Raw genomic sequence first — 20,092 nt, 5'->3', positions numbered from 1 at the left:
CTTCCTGACTTCTATCCACTGTGCCACTTAGCTGCCCCATGAGAGCTGGCCAAAAATGCAATGGGCTGCCATGGCCAATCACAGGATTCAAGACCTAGAGCTGACTAGAGGAACCTTAGGGAAGGGACATGTAATCCAATCCCATCATTTTACAAGAGGGGAAACTGAGACCCATAGAGGTCACACAGGGAGTGACAGTCCTCTTACTTTCTGTCAGAAGAGAAATAGAGACTCTCCTAAAAAGACATTAATTCCCTCCAGACCTGTTCCTGTTCCAAATCCTTCCTTCATTAGGGAGCACCTCTGGATGGAAGGCACCATCACTAATGGAAATGCTGCTCACAGCCCCTCTTCCCTCCCAAAGGTTTATGGGCTATGGGAGACTTAGCCCAGAAGTAGGATCAAGGCTTTGGGCATGCAGAACGCCCTCCAAACCCAAGTGGGAATGTACGCACATGTTAAAGAGCATGTCCTATGGTAGATGCATATGTCAGAATGACTCCCAAAGGAAGACCCTCTGGAGTAGCCTATTAAGACAAGGGGAGGAGCTGGCATATTTGTGCTCTGGGCATCCTTTCTCTGCTATATCGCTGTCCCCTCAAAATGTTCAAAACTGATATTGATAATGAAGAGTTCTGCTATTTTCCCAAGGCACTGATCCAAGATGGGACAGAGAACCTTCTAAGATCTGCCTAACATTGGTGTCTGACCTCCACGTCTGGTGATTCACCAGATCTGCTGGAACTCTAGAAAGCATTGCTGAGAACAACAAAGTCCTAGGAAAGAGATCAATCACTTTCAGGGCAGAGGCGGTGTCTCTTCGCCAGCCCCAGTAGAAGGGAAGGATTTCAGATGAGGAAAGCTGATTTCAGAAGTTCGTTAACTAGAGGATGTCAGACAATGGGATTTGGCGTTCTCTCTGTGGGCATGTGTATGTCTCTCTCTCTTCTCTCTCTCTCTCTCTCTCTCTCTCTCTCTCTCTCTCTCTCTGTGTCTTCCTCTCCCTTTCTCTCTTTCTTTAGGACAAAGTCTCTCTATCTTGCCCAAGCTGGAAGTACAATAGCCATACATGGCCCAGTTCCCAGAACTGATGAACATGGGAGCTTTGACCTGCTCTGTATCCAGCTTGGTCCAGTTCACTATTCCTAAGGCAATCTGACACTCCTCCATTCCCAGGGCAATGACCATAGTGATGTTAGTCAGTGCCATGCTCGACTGGCTTATGCAACTCCCAAACTGAAGCAATCCACCAGCCTCAGCCTCTTTGGAAGCTGAGATTACAGGTGTGCACCACCATGTCTACCTGGGGATTTGGATTTATAGACCATGGATTAAAATACAGGAAGGATGGGCTCTTGGATAGGGATAGAATATACCTAACCATGGTTGATTAAAAAAAAAATGTCTACCATCTTGCAAATCTAATCAAAGGGCTTTAAAGGAAAGGGTAGGGAGAAATCTCCCTATGTATAGCTACCAGGCTAGATATCATGGGGAAAACCAGCTACCACGGAGGAAGGAGAATGGCCATGGAGATGCCCAGTAATCCATAGGAAGTAAAGTCCAAGAAAGGAGCCCTGGCTTCTGATGTCTATACAATAACCTACAGATACCTGCAAGAAGCCAGGAGTCAATTGTGACTAACATGGACCGGAGACAAGCAAAATGTCTCAGTTTGCACAAAATGGAAATTCTGCAAAGCATAGGCCAATGACAGCTTGATTTCTGCTCAAATTCTAGAATATATTCTAGAATGTAAAGGGATAACTTGGAATGTATTATTCAAATAGCTTATTGATAGCTAGAAAAGGCAGTAATGCTCATGAAGAATGACTAATTTCATTTCCTCTTTTTGGAGTGCATTGCTCGAATGGTGGATCATGAGAATACTGTGTACAGAGTTAGCCTAAAGCTACATGGTCCATCAAGCCCCTCATGCTTTCATTTTGGACAAGGTGGAAGGATGTAGGCTCGACACTGATCCAGGTAGAAGGATTCAGAGATGCTCAGGTTCTGGCCACAAAGAATGTCGTTCGTTGTTTGAGGTCAATGTGAAATGAGGTCTCCAGTTGTGCGCCCCAGGCATCTGCCCTTGGCCTATCTATGCACTTTAGCATTCTTATTAACAACTTGGATGACGGTAATAATAATAATGACCTGGTGCGTAGTGCTGGAAGGTTTACAAAGCACTTTACATACATTATCTCATTTGATTCTCACAATAACCCAGTGAGGTCGGTGCTATTATTATCCCCATTTTGCAGATAAGGAAACTGAGTTTAAGAGGTCAAGGGCCTTGCTCAGGGTCACATAGCTAAATGTCTAAACTCTGCTCTCTTGTGACTCCAAGCCTAATGATGCTTTATGCTCTGCATATAGAGGGTACCTTCAGATGGCTCAAAGCTGGAGAATGACAAGTAAACAGTAGGAGGAGAGAGTTGGGTCCTGGGATGGTGGGCTAAACTTGAAGGTCTACACTTGAGTTCAAAGAATCAGTTTCATCCATAGAAGGTGGGGGTGGCATGTTTCCATAACTCACTCAAAACAGATCTTTGGGATTTAGCGAATGGCCAGTGCGAGGCCAGACACTAGGACGCCATGGCAGCTATGAAAGCCAGAGAGGCCATGGGCTGCTGGTGGAGCAGCAGTGTCCAAAAACAGGGTGGCCATAGTCCGGCAGAGTGCGGCTGGACCTCATGCCCCTGTTCTACCACAGGTCTGGAGAATCGAGTTTTAAGAATGGGTATGATAACTGGGTGGTTTTCAGAGGAAGGGCCCCAGGACAATGAAGGACCTGGACATCAGGCCCCTGGGGCCTGGGAATGTTAAGCCAGGATTAGAGCTGACCCGGTCTTCTCTTTAAGTGTGGCCCTGATCACTCCCTTCAAGTGGGATCTAGAACAGGGGGTCAATATATTGTGTCTGAGCCCCAAAGGCAGAGCTAGAAAACAGGCAATATATGGAAAATGCAGGGAGGTAGGCCTAGGCCCAAGGGAGGGGAAAACTAACAATGATTGTTATCCCAGAATGGAATGGGTTGACATGGGGCATTCTTGGTTTTTCCTCAGCAGAGATGTTGAAGCAAAGGCTGCCTGAGCTGTCTCAGGTGTGAGCAGAGGGCTTCTTGTGCAGCTGCAGGTAGGTGAGGCCTCTTCCCATGGGAAGTTTCTTTGGTTTCATGAATTATATTTGACCCTGTCTTCCTACAAAGTAGCTCCCCTTCCCAACCTAGCTGTCTCTGTGAAAGGCTCTACTATTCTTTACATCATGGAGACCTTTGAGATTTGTCTAAAGAGGCTGATATGGATGCATAGGGGCCTCATCAACCAACTTAGACAAGAAATATGGAGAAGATAGAAGCAAGCCCAGCCAAGGAGGATGAGGATGGGAGCAGGGCAGGGTCCAGTAAAAATAACATCAGGATGAACCGAAGCTGCGGAAGGAAGTTAAACCCAGCTCCAAAGTGCCTCCTTAGCTTTATTGGGAGAAAAAGGAAGCTCTTAGAAGGGATGGGACTTTTGCTTAGGGTGGATGGGATGGTTCTAATTAACCAAAGAGAGAAGGCAAAGATGCTCAATTCTTAATTGTTTGTTTTCTCTGCCAAGGAGAATGATCTTTGGAAAACAACAGAACAAAAATGGCTAATGGGATATGGGAAATGTGCCACCAGACTGGAAATGGGAACAGATCATGACTTTCTCAAAAGGAGAAAGGAACTGAGTCTGTAAATTATAAGCCAATACACTTGGCTTTGATTCCTGGAAAATTCTAAAACAATCATTAACAAGATGGCTGATGAATGTCTAGAAAGGGAAGCCATAGTTGCCAAGGGCCAGCAGGACTTCATCAAGTACGGGTCATGCCAGGCTAACCTTCATTTTCTTTCTAGATAGGATTACTACAGTAGTAGATGAGAGAATGCTAAGACATAGTCTGCCTAAATTTTAGCCAAACTTTGAATCAAGTATATCATCCTCTTCTTGTGGAGAAGATGGAAACACCAAAATAAGAGGATGAAACAATGAAATGAATTCAGAGCTGGTTGGCTGGCCAGATTCAAAGAGTGGTTATTAATTCTCAGTGTTCAGCCTGGCAAGAGTGCCCCAGAGATCAGCTCCTGGCCCTGTGTCCCTTAACATTTTTATCAGTGCTCACTACATTTACAGATGAGAATTAGGACCACTGAGCTGAATCTCATAAACTGAAATGCAGTAAGGATAAATATATGTTTTGCCCTTGGGTAAAAAAAAAAATCACCTTCACAGATTCTAGATTGGGGGTGGGGGGAGAGACATGATTAGTTAGCAGTTATTCTGAAAAAGATCTGGAGGTTTTAGTGGACCTCAAGCTCAATGAGCCAGCAGTGGTAGCAAAACAACAACAAAAACTAAGGTTATTTTGGGCTGTATCAAGAAGTTCTACAGCTTGTAGGAACAAGGAGGTGACAGCCTCACTGTACTCTGCCCTCATCAGGAATGGGGTGTTCAATTTTTTAAATGATGGTTCACTGAGGAGTGTTCAGAGAAGGGCCATCTTCTCTGTGAAGGGTCTCGACTCCATGCTTTATGAGGAACCACTGAAGGAACAGGGCATGCTGAGCCTGAAAAAGAGGACTCAGGAAGGGCCTGATAGCTGTGCTCAAGCATCCAAAGGACCGCCCTGGGGAAGAGGGATTTCTCTGGTCCCAGAAAGCAGAACCAGAAGCAATGGGGGGAACTGCAGAGGCCTCTTTGGGCTTGATGTCAGGAAGAACTGTCGGACAATTTGCTGTGGCTGCTGTTCAGTCATTTCACTTGTGTCCAACTCTGTGACCCCATCTGGGCGTTTTCGTGGCACAGATACTGGAGCAGTTGGCCATTTCCTTCTCCAGCTCATTCGACTGATGAGGAAATTGAGGCAAACAGGGTTAAGTGACTTGCCCAGGGTCACACAGCTAGTAAGTGTCTGAGGCCAGGTTTGAACTTGGGTCATCTTGATTCCAGCTCCAGCAGTCCATCAAGGCTGTCTCTCTGAATAAAGCCTTCGAGGGTTAAAACATATACATATTTTTAAAATACCCACTTAAGATTTGTGATCCAAAGCCCATAGAAATGCCAGAGACCCCTTTGATGAGTGTTCTGTTCTTTTTTCCAGGTCAGGGGTTTCTTACAGAAAATGCTCTCTTCTATTTATAGTTTGATGGGCCTTTTGGAATGTTTATCCAAAAATGTGCAGTGTTTCCAAGTTAAAGCTAGTCTGTGGTTTGCAGCAGAAGGCTGATTGGGGCTGGGGCCGGGGAGATGGGAATTGCTCAGAATAGACCATGACAAACATGTCTTCTCATGGACAATGGCCTGAGATGCCACCATAGAGCCAGGATCAGCTCTCCCCTGTACCTACTGTGGTATGGCTAAAAGAAAACACTCCAGTTTGTCTCTTTTAGCCACTCTTTTTAAAAATCAAACTGTCTTAATTTACTCCTAATAATCCTCTCAAAAGATGCTATCATACAGAAGTGGTAGCAGATCAAGAGTTAAAAGGACCATTTTTCAAAATTATCTTTATTTTCTGACAATAAATATTGCAATTTGTCTATGGGGTGAGGGTAGTATAGGAACTATCTAGCTTACTTAAAAAAAAAAATTAAAAGCCTTAAAATTCATCAAGGTTCCCAGAGCCTAAAATTTTTAAAAAGATTAGTTTTCAGAAAGGGTCCCCCCACAGCAGTGAGTAGATTTGTTAAACAAAAGCGAAGTAAGATCCAGAGCACAGTAGCTATTCTGTGTAGGCATGGAGAATGAGAGGGCACGTTTCCAAGTACATTTGAAAGCCAGAGGAATTTTGAGGAGGAAAGAAAAAGAATGCATGAGTCAAAGAGGATCCAGGCTCCCAGTCATGAGACCCCCATTAAAATGGTATGTTTTGTCAAATGCACAAGAAAACACTTCTTTTCCTTTAAAAGGCTAAGTTTTAATGGGAACAAAACTAGACATGGAGGGAAGATGGGGAGGGGGAGAGAGCTTAGGTTTAGAGCTGAAAAGGGTCAACACTTTCATTCTACAGAATGAAATGACATCCTACAGAAATGAAGCTATTCACCCATGATGATAGAAGTAGGCTTTTTAACCCGAGAATTCAACCATGACTCTTATAAGGAAGAGAAGAAACAAGGATCTCAGAAGAGCTTCTAAGTTCTATGGAAAATGATTCTTAGCACTGCTGTTCAGTCGTGCCCAACTCTCTGTGACCCTATTTGGGGTTTTCTTGGCAAAGACACTGGAGTGGCTGGCCATTCCCTTTTCCAGTTCATTTTACAGATGAGGAAATTAAGGCAAACAGGGTGAAGTGACTTGTCCAGGGTCACCCAGGTAGGAAGTGACTGAGCCTAGATTTGAACTCAGGTCTTTCTGACTCCAGGCCAGCACTCTATCTACTGCGCCCGGTAGCTGCCCCATTCTTAATGCTAGTGTTAAATTATCCTTTAAAGATATAGCAGTATCCCAGAAGCCAGCGGTGTCCACACTCTCCATTCATCGGGCCTGGACCAACAGAACCCACACATGGCTTTCACGGGCCCACGTGGCTCCCATAGATGATCTGTGGTCAACGGAATGAAACAATTTCCCTTGTCACTTCTGACAAGGGGTTTTGTCATTCAGACAGTGACTCGTATTATCAACCCCAAGGCGTGAGGAAAGATCCAGAAATAGGGCAAACCATTCTCTGTTCTCCCTTCCTTTCCTTTTCTTACCTCCATTTATTCCAGCTTCTAAACCCGAGCTCTCTGCTCTGCTCTCACAATTCCCTTTCACCCACCCTCCCAACCACAACACATTAAATGAGGAAACTTGGCATGAACATCCTTTAGAGTGAGTCCAACCTTTCTGGAAGGGATTCTTCAGCCATTTCATTAGCGTCTGACTCTGCGATCCCATTTGGGGTTTTCTAGGTGGATATACTAGAACGGTTTGTCATTTCCTTCTCCAGCTCATTTCACAGATGAGGAAACTGAGGCAAACAGGGTGAAGTGACTTGCCCAGGGTCACTCAGCTAAGAAGTGTCTGAGGCCATATTTGAACTCAGGGAGATGAGTCTTCCTGACTCCAGGACTGGTGCCCTATGCACAACAGTGCCACCTAGCATCCCCCAAGGGATCCTAGAACCTCAGATTTAAGATTGGAAGGACACTTAGAGATTATGCCCAATTCACTGGCTTCACCTCTGAGGGAACAGAGACTAAGAGAAACTGACCTGGGAAAGCAGAGGGCCTGAGGCCAAGAAGGAGCTAGGCTTGAAACCTGTCTCTGGCACTGTGTGATTTCTAGCATGTCACTTAATCTCTGTGGGCAACTGTTAACTCATCTTTAAAATGGGGATAATAGAACCTTCTTCCTAAAGCGGTTGTGAGGATCAAACAAGATTAGACAAAGTCCCACAGCCAGTAAGGGGGAGAAGAGCTGGGATTTGAACCCACCTGCAGAGCCAAGCATTCTTCACTGGCGACCGCTGCCATTAGCTGAGAGGGCAAAAGGACCAGACTGTGATTTTTCAGAGGGCAACTACCTTCTCTAAATGTCACATCTCGACTTGTGATGATACACGCGATGATTTCCCTAGTCTCTGGTTTTAAATACACATGACAAAAATCTGGGTTTTCTCCCACCAAATTCTCACTCTGTTCCCTCCATCTGACCGGCTAGCTGCCCAGGGTTTCTCTTTGAGCTGAATAGGATTTTAAGGGTCTTCTAGGGCACCAAGATACAGCCTGTACTTCTGGCCATTCATGTGTTCGGACAGTTGCCTAGGTCACAGAAATGATGCCCATCACAACCGGAGGCAACTAGTGGCCAAACCCAGAACATTAGGCAAGTATTTCCATTTCATGTGCAATAGTCATTTCTAGTTTTCCCTCTTTGGGGGACATGAGGCAGTGTGGTGCAGTGGTCAGAGCCAGTCTGTCCATCCTGCCTCTGACCTGTAATGGCTGTGTGAGCCTTAAGTCACATCATTTCTCAATGCCTCAGAGTGTCTCTTGAATAGAAGCTGTTGACATGCAGGCCAGTTCCTTAACCAGGAGTTATACTGATCATCTCCCAGGTCCTAGCCCTATTCCCCATCTCCTTTCCTCTGGGGGAAGGAAAGCCCTCTAGGTTTGCTATAAGGATCTTAAAATGTGACAGATGTTTCCCTAAAATAGAGGCTGGCATAAAAAAGATGAACAGCCTTTAAAAAAATAATCCAAACCTATGATCTCGTTGGTGTGGGGAACTTCCAGTGTAGAGATTCCCTCCACTAATGCAGATTGATGACTCTCTTGTAAACAGTCTCAGGGAGTTTCCTAGAGTACTGACAAGTTAGTGCTTTGCCTAGGATCACATGGCGAGGTCTTTGTACCCTTCACCTCCATGGCTGACTTTATGCACTAGAACATGCAGCAAATGGATTTCATCTTCTACGGAAGTCAAGAACTGGTAGAGGAGGTCATTAACCCCTTTATTTCACAAATGAGAAAACTGAGATCCAGGTTTAAGTGATCCAGAAAATATAAACTCTTTCCAGCTGCCAGTAGGGAACTGGGCTTGGACTCAGGATGACCCAAATTCAAATCTGCCTTTAGACACTAACTAGCTATGTGACCCAGGGCAAGTCACTTGACCAACTCTCACATTCTAAGTTTCCTCATCTGTAAAATGGTAATTTGATAGAAACTATCAGATTCAAACACACCATTTAGATAGCATTCTGAAGCTTTCCTATAAGAGAAAACAGAAGTATCAGAATACACACACACACACACACACACACACACACACACACACACACTGGTGGAGGCCTCCAACGGAAGTGATTGGCCTAAGGTCACAAAGTGCCAGAGGCAAGAGTAGAACCAAGATCCTCTAGTTCACAATATTTTTCCCTTTTAGCTTGAACACACTGTAGCCAGACTGGGGTCTATGAAATGAATCTCTTCATTTCAGAGAGAAGCTTTGTAAGCACCAAGTTGTAAAGTCCTTCCGCCGCTCCCTCCCTGCTCATCCCACTCTACTCTCCCCCCCCCTCCACTGCTGTCAAATTCTCGCCCCCTGAAAACCCGTCCAAAAGTCAGCTTACTTACCTTGAAGTTGTGAGTCTTTTCATAGTTGCAGTGGTTGTCATTCTGCGTTAAGGCAGCTCTTCGAACCAGAGAAGAAATCTGCGAATAGGCAAAGAGATTGAGCGGGGGGCCAAGCCAGACCCCCTTGGCCCCCACCTGGCCCGCCAAGGCCATGGCCAGCAGCTCCTGCCACTGCTTCCTGCCCGGCGTGCTTCTGCGCCGGGCCACCGGGCGCGCGGCCTCGGCCTCGGGCCACAGCTCCCGGTTGAGCCCGGAGCGGCCATCGCCCAGTCGTCGGCTGGCATCCCGGGAGCTCCGGAGGGCCGGCACGTCGGGCCAGCTGCGCCGCATGTCCGACACCCAGCGAAGGGCCAGCAGCTGCGAGAGGGCGGCCCCGTCAGGAGGAGAGACCTGGGACATGTGACTGGCCCCAGCTGCGCTGCGCCCTGCCAGGGATGTGATGGGTTGGGCTGAGCTGCCCTCCCTCTGAGCCGGGGTGGGCCCGGCTGGGGCCCCTCTGCTCCAGCAGCTGAATCCTGCAACTCCCCCGGGGCTGCTTCTTAAGGCAGGCTGGTGCCTAAAACAATAGGGCGCATGAATGTGCTGAGCTAGCCCGAGGGGAGGGGGGAGGAAACCAGAAGATCCTGCTTGGGGACACGCAGCCCCCCAGGGTCAACGCAAAGCTCACCTCAGACCGGCCACAGGATTTTGGCCCCCACTCACCCCCAGTCAAACACTACTGATTCCTGTTTGTTCACACCCCCTCTTCCCCTCCCCCATCCCCCTCTTTTAACTAAGGCGCACACACAACTGGCTCCGTTCCCCAGAGACCGATTCTGCTTCCAATTATCCCCAGGCTCAGGACCTGAACTCCAACAGATTAAAACCTTTTAAACCCTGAGGGTCGTTTAATCTTGAAGGTTTGGGTTTCCCCAAATCCTCTAGCACCCGGAGGCTTACGGCTGTCTCCTTCTAAAAGCACTAAATGAGAACGTTTGGGCTCAGGGCTGGAGGCGGGGTGGGGGTGGGGGCGGCAGGTAATCCTCAAGGACAATTCATTTTTAAGACTGCTCGTGCCACAGGGAAGGTTACAAAACTTTGGAAGTGGCTTTTCAGGCTCCTTTCAAGACACACTGTGATGTCCTCCTACCCGCCCCCTTCCCGAATGGTTAAACAGCTCAGAGGCCAGCGTCTACTTTCCAAAAATGAAACATCTTGGTGCCTTTCCTAATTCCAAGCGCAGTCTGTAACTCAGCATCCCAAGCTCAGGACCCATACAGCATGTTGAGGACGTCAGTCTACAAGCATTTATTAAGGGCTTACTGTGTGCCAAGCCTCGGGTGTACAAAAGGAAGCAAATTTGTGGTCCCTGTGCATAAGGAACTTTGGAGGGGTTAGGACATGCAAACAGTTCTGCCCCTTCATGACATATACAGAGTAGAAGGAAGATGTTCTCAGAGGAAAGGCAAATTGTAGCTCTGGCTTGTTTTTACCGCCACTGATAATTGCCTTAGCTTGTGTATCTCATTTCTTGTCTATGATGAGGGTCCCAGTAAGCACTCAGGGTAACAACGAATATTAGCTGGACATCCTTTATTTTGCACATTATCTTTCTCCCCTTCCTTGCTTCCCTCCCCCCAAAACCCCAAAAGACTCACAATAATCAGTATACAATTCTGTGCAGTCCTCCCTAATCTTGATCACCCCCCTTCCTCTGGTAAGAATGTTTTCAGGTCTTGATTGGACTACAAGGCCTTTGAGGTCCCTTCCAGTTCTCAAAAGCTCAGAACTTTCATGAACCTAAGAATATGTGAGGTTTTCTGGAGCACTCTCCTTTCTTGCCCCACCCCCCCCAACACTTCTCCCCCACAGAGCTGTGAGGATCAAATAAGATAAAGGGCTTGGAAAACCTACAAGCTCTATAAAACGTGAGGGAATATAAAAGATAGGGAAAACTAAGTTTGTCATCAGACTCTTGAAAAGGGACCATCATAGCAGTGTAGGAGAGAACTAAATTACAGAGCTCCAATATTAACATTTGAAATCTAAGCCTGACATAATTTGTTTGATATGTTAAAGGCATGATTCGGAGAAGGGCCTATAGGTTTCATTACACTATCATCGGAGGAGTCCGGGATACACAGAAAAGGTTAAGACCTCTCACAGAGATACAGAAGAGACATAGATAGGGAGCTGGCTGGCTGTTTGGCTGGCTAGATAGAGGATAAATGGAGAGACGATAAGTGCGTCCATGGATGGGTAGCTAACTGTATAGATATCTAGCCGGATGAATGGATAGATAATAGATGGTAACTGGAAAGACAGATGGATAGGTAAATGGATAGACAGATGATAAGTGGATGGACAGATAAATAGATAAGTGGATAGATAGATATAGCAATGGATGGATAGGTGATAGATAGATACGATCATAGCCTTCCTCTGCTCAAATGCTTTTGATAGCTCTCTGTTTCCTGCCAAATAAAGTCCAGAGTCTTCAGCCTGCCAGTCAAGGCTCTCGATAACCTGGTTCCTCTCTAGCTCACATTAAATGCACTCCTATTTCTGCTCTATCCCCCAAATACATCTCAGGCTTTGGTGCCTCTGTGCCTTTGATGTTTTCTATATCTTGAATTCACTTCCTTATCTCTCTGCCTATTATAAATCTTCTGGACCTTTCAGCCCCAGTTCAAACCCTGTCCTCCTTCCAAGAAGCCTTCCTAGACTCATGAGGCAGGAGGGACCATTGCCACTCACTTCTTGTGTGGTCTCAGAAAAGTCCCTCAACCTCTCATCTTCCTTCTTTGTAAAATGGAAGGATTGGAGGCCTTCAGGCATCATTTCCAGCTTGAAGTTTATGACTGTGATCTTCAGAACCACCCCCTCTGTGCCCTGCTGGGAAAGGATGAGTGGCCATGAAAATAAAGTCACTCAAATAACAAGAATGCTTGATGCTTCTATAATAGTTCCTATAATAAATGTATTTCACATACATCTCATCTGAATGTCACAACAAACCTTTGACTCGGCTCCTAATGGCATTTTATAGAGGTGGAGACAGAGGCACAGGAGAGGTAAAGGGACTTGTCCAGGATCACACAACTAAAAAAGCATCAGAAGCAGTTTGCCAGTCCAGAGCTTCTTCTCTCCAAGTCCAACACTATCCACTATTCCATGTTGCCCATTATTAAAATAACTTAATCACCCCAAATTTTGGTCAAGAAGATGGGGTCTGTCTCTTGAATCCCTCTCCCTCCTGTATCTATTAAGGAGCCTTGCACATTATGGGCACTTCTTAAATTTAGGGTGTCTTATTTGTCCTTTCCTAGGAAAGGGACTGAAAGGTTCATCTGTACCCCCTTTTTCTGATGTCTTTTTTTTAATAGAGGAGGGACTTCCCCCATCCCCAGTTCCTAAAATCAAACATCATGAATCCAGACAATGCCAACTTTGACAAACACTGAAGGGAGAATTAAAGAACCCTTTCCCCCCACTTTGAGACACTTGGCACCCAGGGGGTCCCCAAAACCCAGAGCCCAAAGTCTGTTTGCCAGCAGAATTCTGGGAATGGCATTTTTAGGATATCAGATGTCAGAGAAAAAAAATGCAGAGAAAAAACAGCAGCACAAATTCTTTAGAGAAAAATTTGAGTCAGGGCATTTCTGAAATGAACTGTTTACAAAATAAACTTTAATGAGCAGAGGCTGTGATAATGAGCCCTGATTGACTGGAATCAGCAGGCTTTTTTCCACTCTTATGTTAAGGGATGAGCCAGCCAGTAAATGGAGAGGTCATGAGGACTAAGATGAGCTGGCCTTTCAGGGCCAAGCATCAATACAAGCAGCTGGGGGTGGGGAGTGGATGTGAGCAAAGCCCTAGTTTGGGAAATAGACTCACAGTGCTGGAGCTGGGAGGGACCTCAGAGGCTTCCTAAGCCAACCCCCTCATTTTACAGATGCAGAAACTGAGGCACTGAGAGATTAAGCAACTTATTTGGGGCCACACAATGAATGTCTGAGACAAGGGTCACACTCAGGCTGCCTCAAATCCTATGACTATAGGATCATGGATTTAGAGCTGGCTGGGACGTTGGACACCAGGGAGCCTAACTCCCTCATTTTACAGGTGAGGACCCCAGGTCCAGAGATATCCAGGGTCACCCAAGAAATAGTAGAACCAGGATTTGAATCCAGGTTTTTGGACTCCAATCCTAGCCCTCTTTCCACTCTATCACTTCAGCAGAGGGGCACACCAATACACTTCAACTGCCAACTCCTATAGCCGACCAAAGGCAAAGAGCTGCTGGACCATTTGGGGGCCCAGTGCGCAAGGTCAAAAGCCATCTGATCCTGGCTGGACTGGATCACTCTGACACAAGGTATCCTCAGATTGAGGCAGCTCTTTCTCCAGACTCCCTGGGACCCCGGCTCTGCTTCTAGGCTGATCCGGAGCAGAGGGATCTTTGTCCGAGGTGTCACCCTCCCCCACAGCTGCCTGGAGGATTATCCTTCCAAGCACAGACAGCCACTCTCAATACAAGGCCCAGGAGAAAAGGGAGCTGGGACCTCAAGGCTTCCCCTGGCACTTACTTCACATCTGTCCCTCCCGGCCCCCAACCCTTTGATACCGGCCACATTCCCATAAGGCAGGGGGCAGGCATGTTGGCTCTATCAAGGTTTCTAGCTGGAAAACAAATGGATTGATGTCACTGAGGCTGGTTTGTTTAAAAAGCTCAACCGCGGTCATCCGGCTTGAGGCTGCAGCTGTTTCCACTTCGAGGGATGTCACAGATCTCAGCCAATTAAAAAGCTTCTGAGAAGCTGTTTGGATGTAGCTGCTGGGCAGGCCGGCCCCGATGCCTCACATAAAAGCTGGCACCCAGTTCTCTTTGGTTTTAATTATTTTTTAAACTTTATTTCATTTCCCCTCAATTAACAATCATTTATTTCCTCTTCCTCCCACATCTCCCCAAAATTGGAAAAAAGAAAAACCAAACTCTTATAACAAAAATGCAGAGTCAAAACAAATTCCCACACTGGTCATGTCCCACATGTGGCTCACTCTGGGCCCTGAGTTCCTCCTCTGCCTGCCAGGAGGAGGGAAGCAGGCTTTGTGACGGGTTCTCTGGCATCCTGCTTGGACGCTGCATTGACCAGACCTCTCCTTTGTCTTGACAATGCTGTTATTCCTTTAGGATTCTGGTTTTTCAATTTAATTTTAAAGCTTCCACCAACCCACCTGCCTGGATGCATTTTTGAGCCCTGGATTGGCAGTGAGTTCTTCCCTTATCCTCCGAAATGCCTGTGTTTTCTTGTACAATTTCATCTATGCTGTTCTGTGCTCATGTAGTTTCCCCAACAACAGAAGGTGTTCCTTGAGTGCAGGGACTGATCTGTCTTTGCCATTGTATTTTCAGGGCCTTGCACTGTATCTGACACATAGTAGGTGCTCCATAATTGTTTATTGAATTTACATTATTCAATTAGATTCTATTTTCCATTGGATGCATAAATGTAGTCAAAACCCTTCAACATGGCTTGCAGTCCTGCTTTGGTAGTTTCTGAAATGCTAATTTTGGTCAAAGTCTTCCTGAAGTCCCCCCATCCCCCGACCCAGTACTTGTCCCTCGCCCCTTTTGGTAGGGAAGATGATGAGAAAGGGAAACTTGGGAAGGATAGAAGGTAGAAGATTGTCAGAGTGAGAGGAAGCTATGCCATTTAATTTCAAGTCTGGCACAGTAGGATGAGCTCTGGGTCTGGGTTCTCAGGACCTCAGTTCAAATTCTACCACTGATACTTACTGCTTGAATGGCCCTGGGTAAGCCTCTCTGGGACTCAGTTTCCCCCTCTGTAAAATGAAGGAATTGAATGACATGATCTCTGAAGTTCTTCAAGGTCTAGATCTAAGGTTCTAGGTCATTTAGTTAAGCTGTTAAAAGGCAAAGTCTTGAGAGGGCTGAATTTTAGGGAAAAGGCAGATAGAACTTTGCTCCTTACTGCCCCTTTCCTGCCTTTCACTTTTTTCTCTTTTTCCTGTCTTCTCAATGCCTTCTGATCTTACATTTTCATTTTTCTCCCTGGCTGCCATTTTCTTTACTGGCAGATAATCAAAGACAAATAATGTGGATGGTTTTAGAAGCTTCAGCTGTACAAAGCCAAGGACCAAGACCTCCCCCTCCTGGAGTTCAGGGTGGTGGGGCAGCCAAAATCCCTCATTCCTTTCACCAATACAGATCTCAGGTGGCATTAAAGAAATGGACAGAATCCAGAGCTAGGGAGGTGACTGTCCTACTGCCCTCTACTTTGGTCAAGCCACATAGAATCATGTTGTGTTCTGGGTGCCCACCCCCAGTCCTGGGTGCCATCGATGTCTGGTTTAGGAAGGACATCGGTAAGTTCAAGAGCATCCAGAGAAGGGTGAGCAGGAAGGCCCTCAAATACATGCCATGTAAGGATCAGCTGAAGGGCCTGGGAATGCTCAGCCTTGAATTGGGCAGAAGAGGGCAACATAGAGGGAATGAGAATCTTTTTAAAACTTTTGGAAGCCTGACAATAAGTCAAGTCAATCAACATTTATTAAGCACCTACTGTGTGCTAGGCACTATGCTAAACTGAGGTACAAAGAAAGGTAAAACTCAATCCCCACTTTCAAAGACCTTACAGTCTATTACTGATTGGGGGAGATAATGTATAAGATACTATGTAAAAATAAGCTATATACAGGATAAATAGGAGATAATCACCAGAGTGGGATATCAGGAAAGTCTTATAGAAGGTGGGATTTCATCTGGGACTTGAAAGAAGCCAGAACCAATCAATCAACCAACCACCAAATATTTCTTAAGTGCCTACTATGTGCCAGGCACTGTGCTGAGCCATAAGATGGAGAAAAGGAAGAAGGAAGAGAATTCCAAGCATGGGGACTGACCAGTAAAAATGCTGGAGTTGGGAGATAAAGTAAAACGAGGCTGGACTTTTGTTGTTGTCAGTCATTTTCAGTTGTGTCTGACTTTCTGTGACCCCACTGGGGCATACTTGGCAAAGAAACTGGAGTGATTTGTCATTTCCTTCTCCAGTTCATTTGACAGATGAGGAAACCAAGGCAAACAGGGTCAAGTGGCTTGCCCAGGGTCACACAGCTAGCAAGTGTCTGAGGCCAGATTTGAACTCGGGAAGATGAGTCTTCCTGGCTCCAGGCTTGTGTGCTATGGCACCACCTAGCTGCCGGAGGTTCACCCGGATATCCTCTAAAGGTGCTTCTCTCAGCCTGTGATCACATGATTTGTATTTTCCTAACTTCTCCCTCTTGCCAATGTGTCTGGTGCCAGCTTAGTATCACTGGGAGACCAGCTGCATTTGCTGATCAGCAATGACCTTGGTCCACGGCATCCTCAGAGTTCAAGAAGCACCCATGGGAGATGGAGAGGAGAGAAAGCTGAGACTCACAGCCACCTATGCTTTCCCCATCCGTGGCATGTCTGTCCAAAAGTCAAAGTCAATTATCTTCTGCTAATTTAATTGGATTCAAATTGCCCTGCATTTATAAACCACTGAGATCCCCTTGGTCTTAATCTGCATTTCTAATATTCCTCAAATCCTCTTCTGTACTTCGAGGACGAGGACACCTCCAAATAAGACTGTCACCCATACGGCCCCCAACTGCACATTGCTAAGGCTGCCCAATATAGTCCCTTGGAATATTTTTAAACCCAGCAGTGCTGAAATATGGAAGCTTCCACATTCCTAAGCAGGAAGCTAGGCTTCCCTCTTATCTAGCCTGAGTGCTGACAGGGTGTGTCTAGCACTACAATTAGATGTCCACACTTTTTTGGGCTTCCTCCCATGTTGTGTATAGAGTCCTTATCCCTGGTAGAATGTTAGGCAGTCTTGACCATGTGTAACATTGCTAGTCCTGTCTACACAGCAGACAAGCCATCCTTCTGATAAGCATACATGAAAGAGTTCAGAATTACAGTCCCAAATGGAGGAGGTGGCTGCCCCCTCCATCTCATGGGGTATACAATAGTCCTGGGGTGTGGGTACACCTCCACCCACAGGGAAGAATTCCTCTGAGTTACAGCAACATTCTCCTAGTTGCCAGACATCATCTTATTTTCTTCTTTCTGTATGAGGTCTTCAAATCAATTCTGAATAGCATATTTTTGTTTTGACTGATCTAGTAAGAACGGGGACCTCAGTGGTCTGAGTCTTCCATGGTCTCTGCAGGACAGACCTCCTTGGCTGAGAATGTTGACCAAGAACTCTCAGCTGTTCGGGAATGAGAAGTCGGTGATCTTGCGGGAAAGGGCCCCATCTGAATATAGATGGTGTGAATAAGGCACAGGCTTAATAACTTGCCTTTTAAAGCCTCTGTGGAGTGGAGCTAAAGACAACTGCATTTAAAAATAGCAGTTATAAGGTTGAATGCCTTAATAGATTTCTTCCCGGAGTTAAGAGAAATAATATGTTAAAGTGAAAATGCTTCTGTTTGGGTAATAATAATAATAATAATAATAATAAATAATTGTGATAATAGCTGAATTTATATAAAGCTTTAAGATTCATAAGGTGCTTTACTTCTAAAGGGAGACAGAGGTTCAATGCTGGCCAGCATTCAGAATAAGAACCAAGGGTTTTTGTTGTTGTTGACAAACAGACATAGTAAAGCAGAGGGACCTGGGGGAGCAGGAGAATGGTATTGAGTCATCTTGTCTGAAGCACTTATGTTTTATTCTAGCTCCATTTCATTTGCATGTCAGTAAGTGAGACTCTGGGGATCAAGGTAGGCTTCAAAGCTCTAGGTGCACATTGCTTCTACTCCCCCACTTGGAGTGGGTTGAATCTCCAAAGTAGAGACACATATTAGGGGTTAAATAGCAATTGTAGTTTTCTACCTCTGAGTCAAATAGTTGTCTGAGATCATGGCATTTTGAATCAATGCCAGACAAAGGCAAATAGAAGAACAAATAATCTCAGTTTGGAAGTCCTCTGCCTGGTTTTGTTAGCTGCTCTAGCTGCCCTAGATACAGATGAAAGGAGCTGCCTGCCTGCCCTTGTCAGGGAGAGTCTTGGTAGTCATTGCACCTTGGCATAGGAAAGACGTCCAAGAACCCAGGAGATATCCTTGAAGAGCTGAAGAAAAGCAGAAAGAAGCATCTTGTCATTCAGTCATTTTTCAGTTGTGTCCAACTCTTCACGACCCCATTTGGGGTTTTCTTGGCAAAGATACTGGAATGGTTTGCCATTTCCTTCTCCAGCTCATTTTACAGATGAGGAAACTGAGGCAAATGGTGTTAAGTCATAGTTCAAAGGACCATTAATTTAGATTGAAGGAATTTAGAGGTCATCTAGCCCAATCTTCTCATTTTACAGATGAGAAAACTAAGGCCCAGAGAGGTTAATTACCTTGGCTAAGGTTACCCCAAAATTTAAACTTAGGTGTTCTGACACTAAATCCCACGTTCTTCCCAAAACACTACAGCAGTTCCTTATCAATGGTGATGCCTAGCCATGACAATGTAACTATAGGAGTGTAGAATAGGGGTTTCCAAGGAGATATGGATGCTGAAGATGGACACATCCTGGTCAGAATGGAAATCCTCATCCCTTCTCTCCACCACCCCACCCTTTGTGCCCTTCCTCCAATGCCTATAGTTCCTTGGCATCTCTAAATGGCTTTACAGAACACAGGCAAAGACAGCACAGAGCTGATACGCCCAGGGAAAAAATGCACCCAGCAGAGAGATGCCCAGCAAATAGCTGCAGAGGGGCAGCACAGTGACCTCAATAAAGGATGCCAGCAGCCCCAGGAGTGGCAATTCATGTTGCTGGGGTCCAGCATGCACTGTGGATGCAAGGACTCCCAGATGTGCACTCCACAAATGTTCCTGGCCATGTGTATTCTAGCTTATGGGCCCCAGCCCAATGGTGATGTGGTTTCTGTCTTTCCTCAATGTGGTATTTTAGGATGAGAACCATTTAACTTAAGCATTCTCTCATAGAAGTATCATGGTTTTAATTTCAATTTACATAAGAAAAGCTTGTCTTTTTTAATGTCATGATCATGGTATGCTGCAGTCTATACAGAATTAAAAATGAGGATCACCCAGGGTGATGGAAGGGCACCAGGTTGGTATGAGCAGGCTACCACGCTTGACAGACAAGGAATCACAAAGGAGATGTTGCATAAAAGAGACCATCCGTGAAAAGAAGATGGATCAGGATAAGTGATGGACAGCTCCATTGGCATCCTTGGGCTCTTAAAAGAAAAGAATCATATTGGTGGATATCCTGTGCAGAACTTATGAGTAGATATGGACAACAGCTGCACAGGATGGGCAGGTATGGAAAGGCTTCAATCTCCACGTGGGCAAGATCATAGGCCTACTGGAATATTTGAGCTAGTAATAGGCATAAAAGGGAAATAAAGAGACACAGATGGTGATTTTACTGATGATGGTTAAGAAAGGTCCCCTGAAGCTTCACTCTAAGAGACATCACTGGGACTCCTCCTCTCCCCAGTCTAGATCATAAACTTCCTACATCTTATTGAGTGATCTTGGGGAGGTGCTGGGGCCAGCAGGGTTCATCCCCAACACCCAGAGTTCTAGTGATGAGGCTCTCTACTTAGCCAGGCTGGGTCTTGAAGGACAGACCACAGTCCAGCGTTGTGTCAGTACACCTGGGGAAAAATTGTGGGGAAAAATTTCACTTTTACCCTGGGATTATATAGTGCATCATTTCCTCCACTAAAGCTCTTCTCTGCTGCATCATCATGGTGTGGACCACCTAGTGTTCTCCAAGGCTTTGCCGGTGACACTTAAGCACACCCTCCACGGTGGTACAGACTTCAAGGACAGGTCTGGCAACGGACAGCACATCTCTTCCCCAAGCCCCGCGGGGCTAAATCCAGACAGATTCCGAATTCCCCCAGTCAAAAATCTCCAGCAGTTCCTTTATTGTTTCTAAGATTAATCTCAGCCTCCTCAGTCTGACATTTAAAGCCCTCTACAATCTGGCC

The 20,092-nt window shown here is 45.8% G+C and overlaps 1 protein-coding gene across 1 annotated transcript in view; it reads right to left on the bottom strand.

The window, feature by feature from the left end:
- CHN2 (chimerin 2) overlaps positions 1-20,092 on the bottom strand; it is a 288,870-nt gene that overhangs the window by 22,543 nt on the left and 246,235 nt on the right. Inside the window, exon 7 of the mRNA XM_020993260.2 lies at positions 9,095-9,172. Coding sequence (XP_020848919.1) covers positions 9,095-9,172 — 78 coding nt within the window. The remainder of the gene's footprint in view (positions 1-9,094; positions 9,173-20,092) is intronic.

This window comes from Phascolarctos cinereus, unplaced genomic scaffold (assembly GCF_003287225.1).
Source record: "Phascolarctos cinereus isolate Bilbo 61053 unplaced genomic scaffold, phaCin_HiC Scaffold_1;HRSCAF=81, whole genome shotgun sequence".
Lineage (NCBI taxonomy): Eukaryota > Metazoa > Chordata > Mammalia > Diprotodontia > Phascolarctidae > Phascolarctos > Phascolarctos cinereus.
Note: the sequence above shows the minus strand (reverse complement) of the source record. Positions and strands in the feature narration are given on the sequence as shown.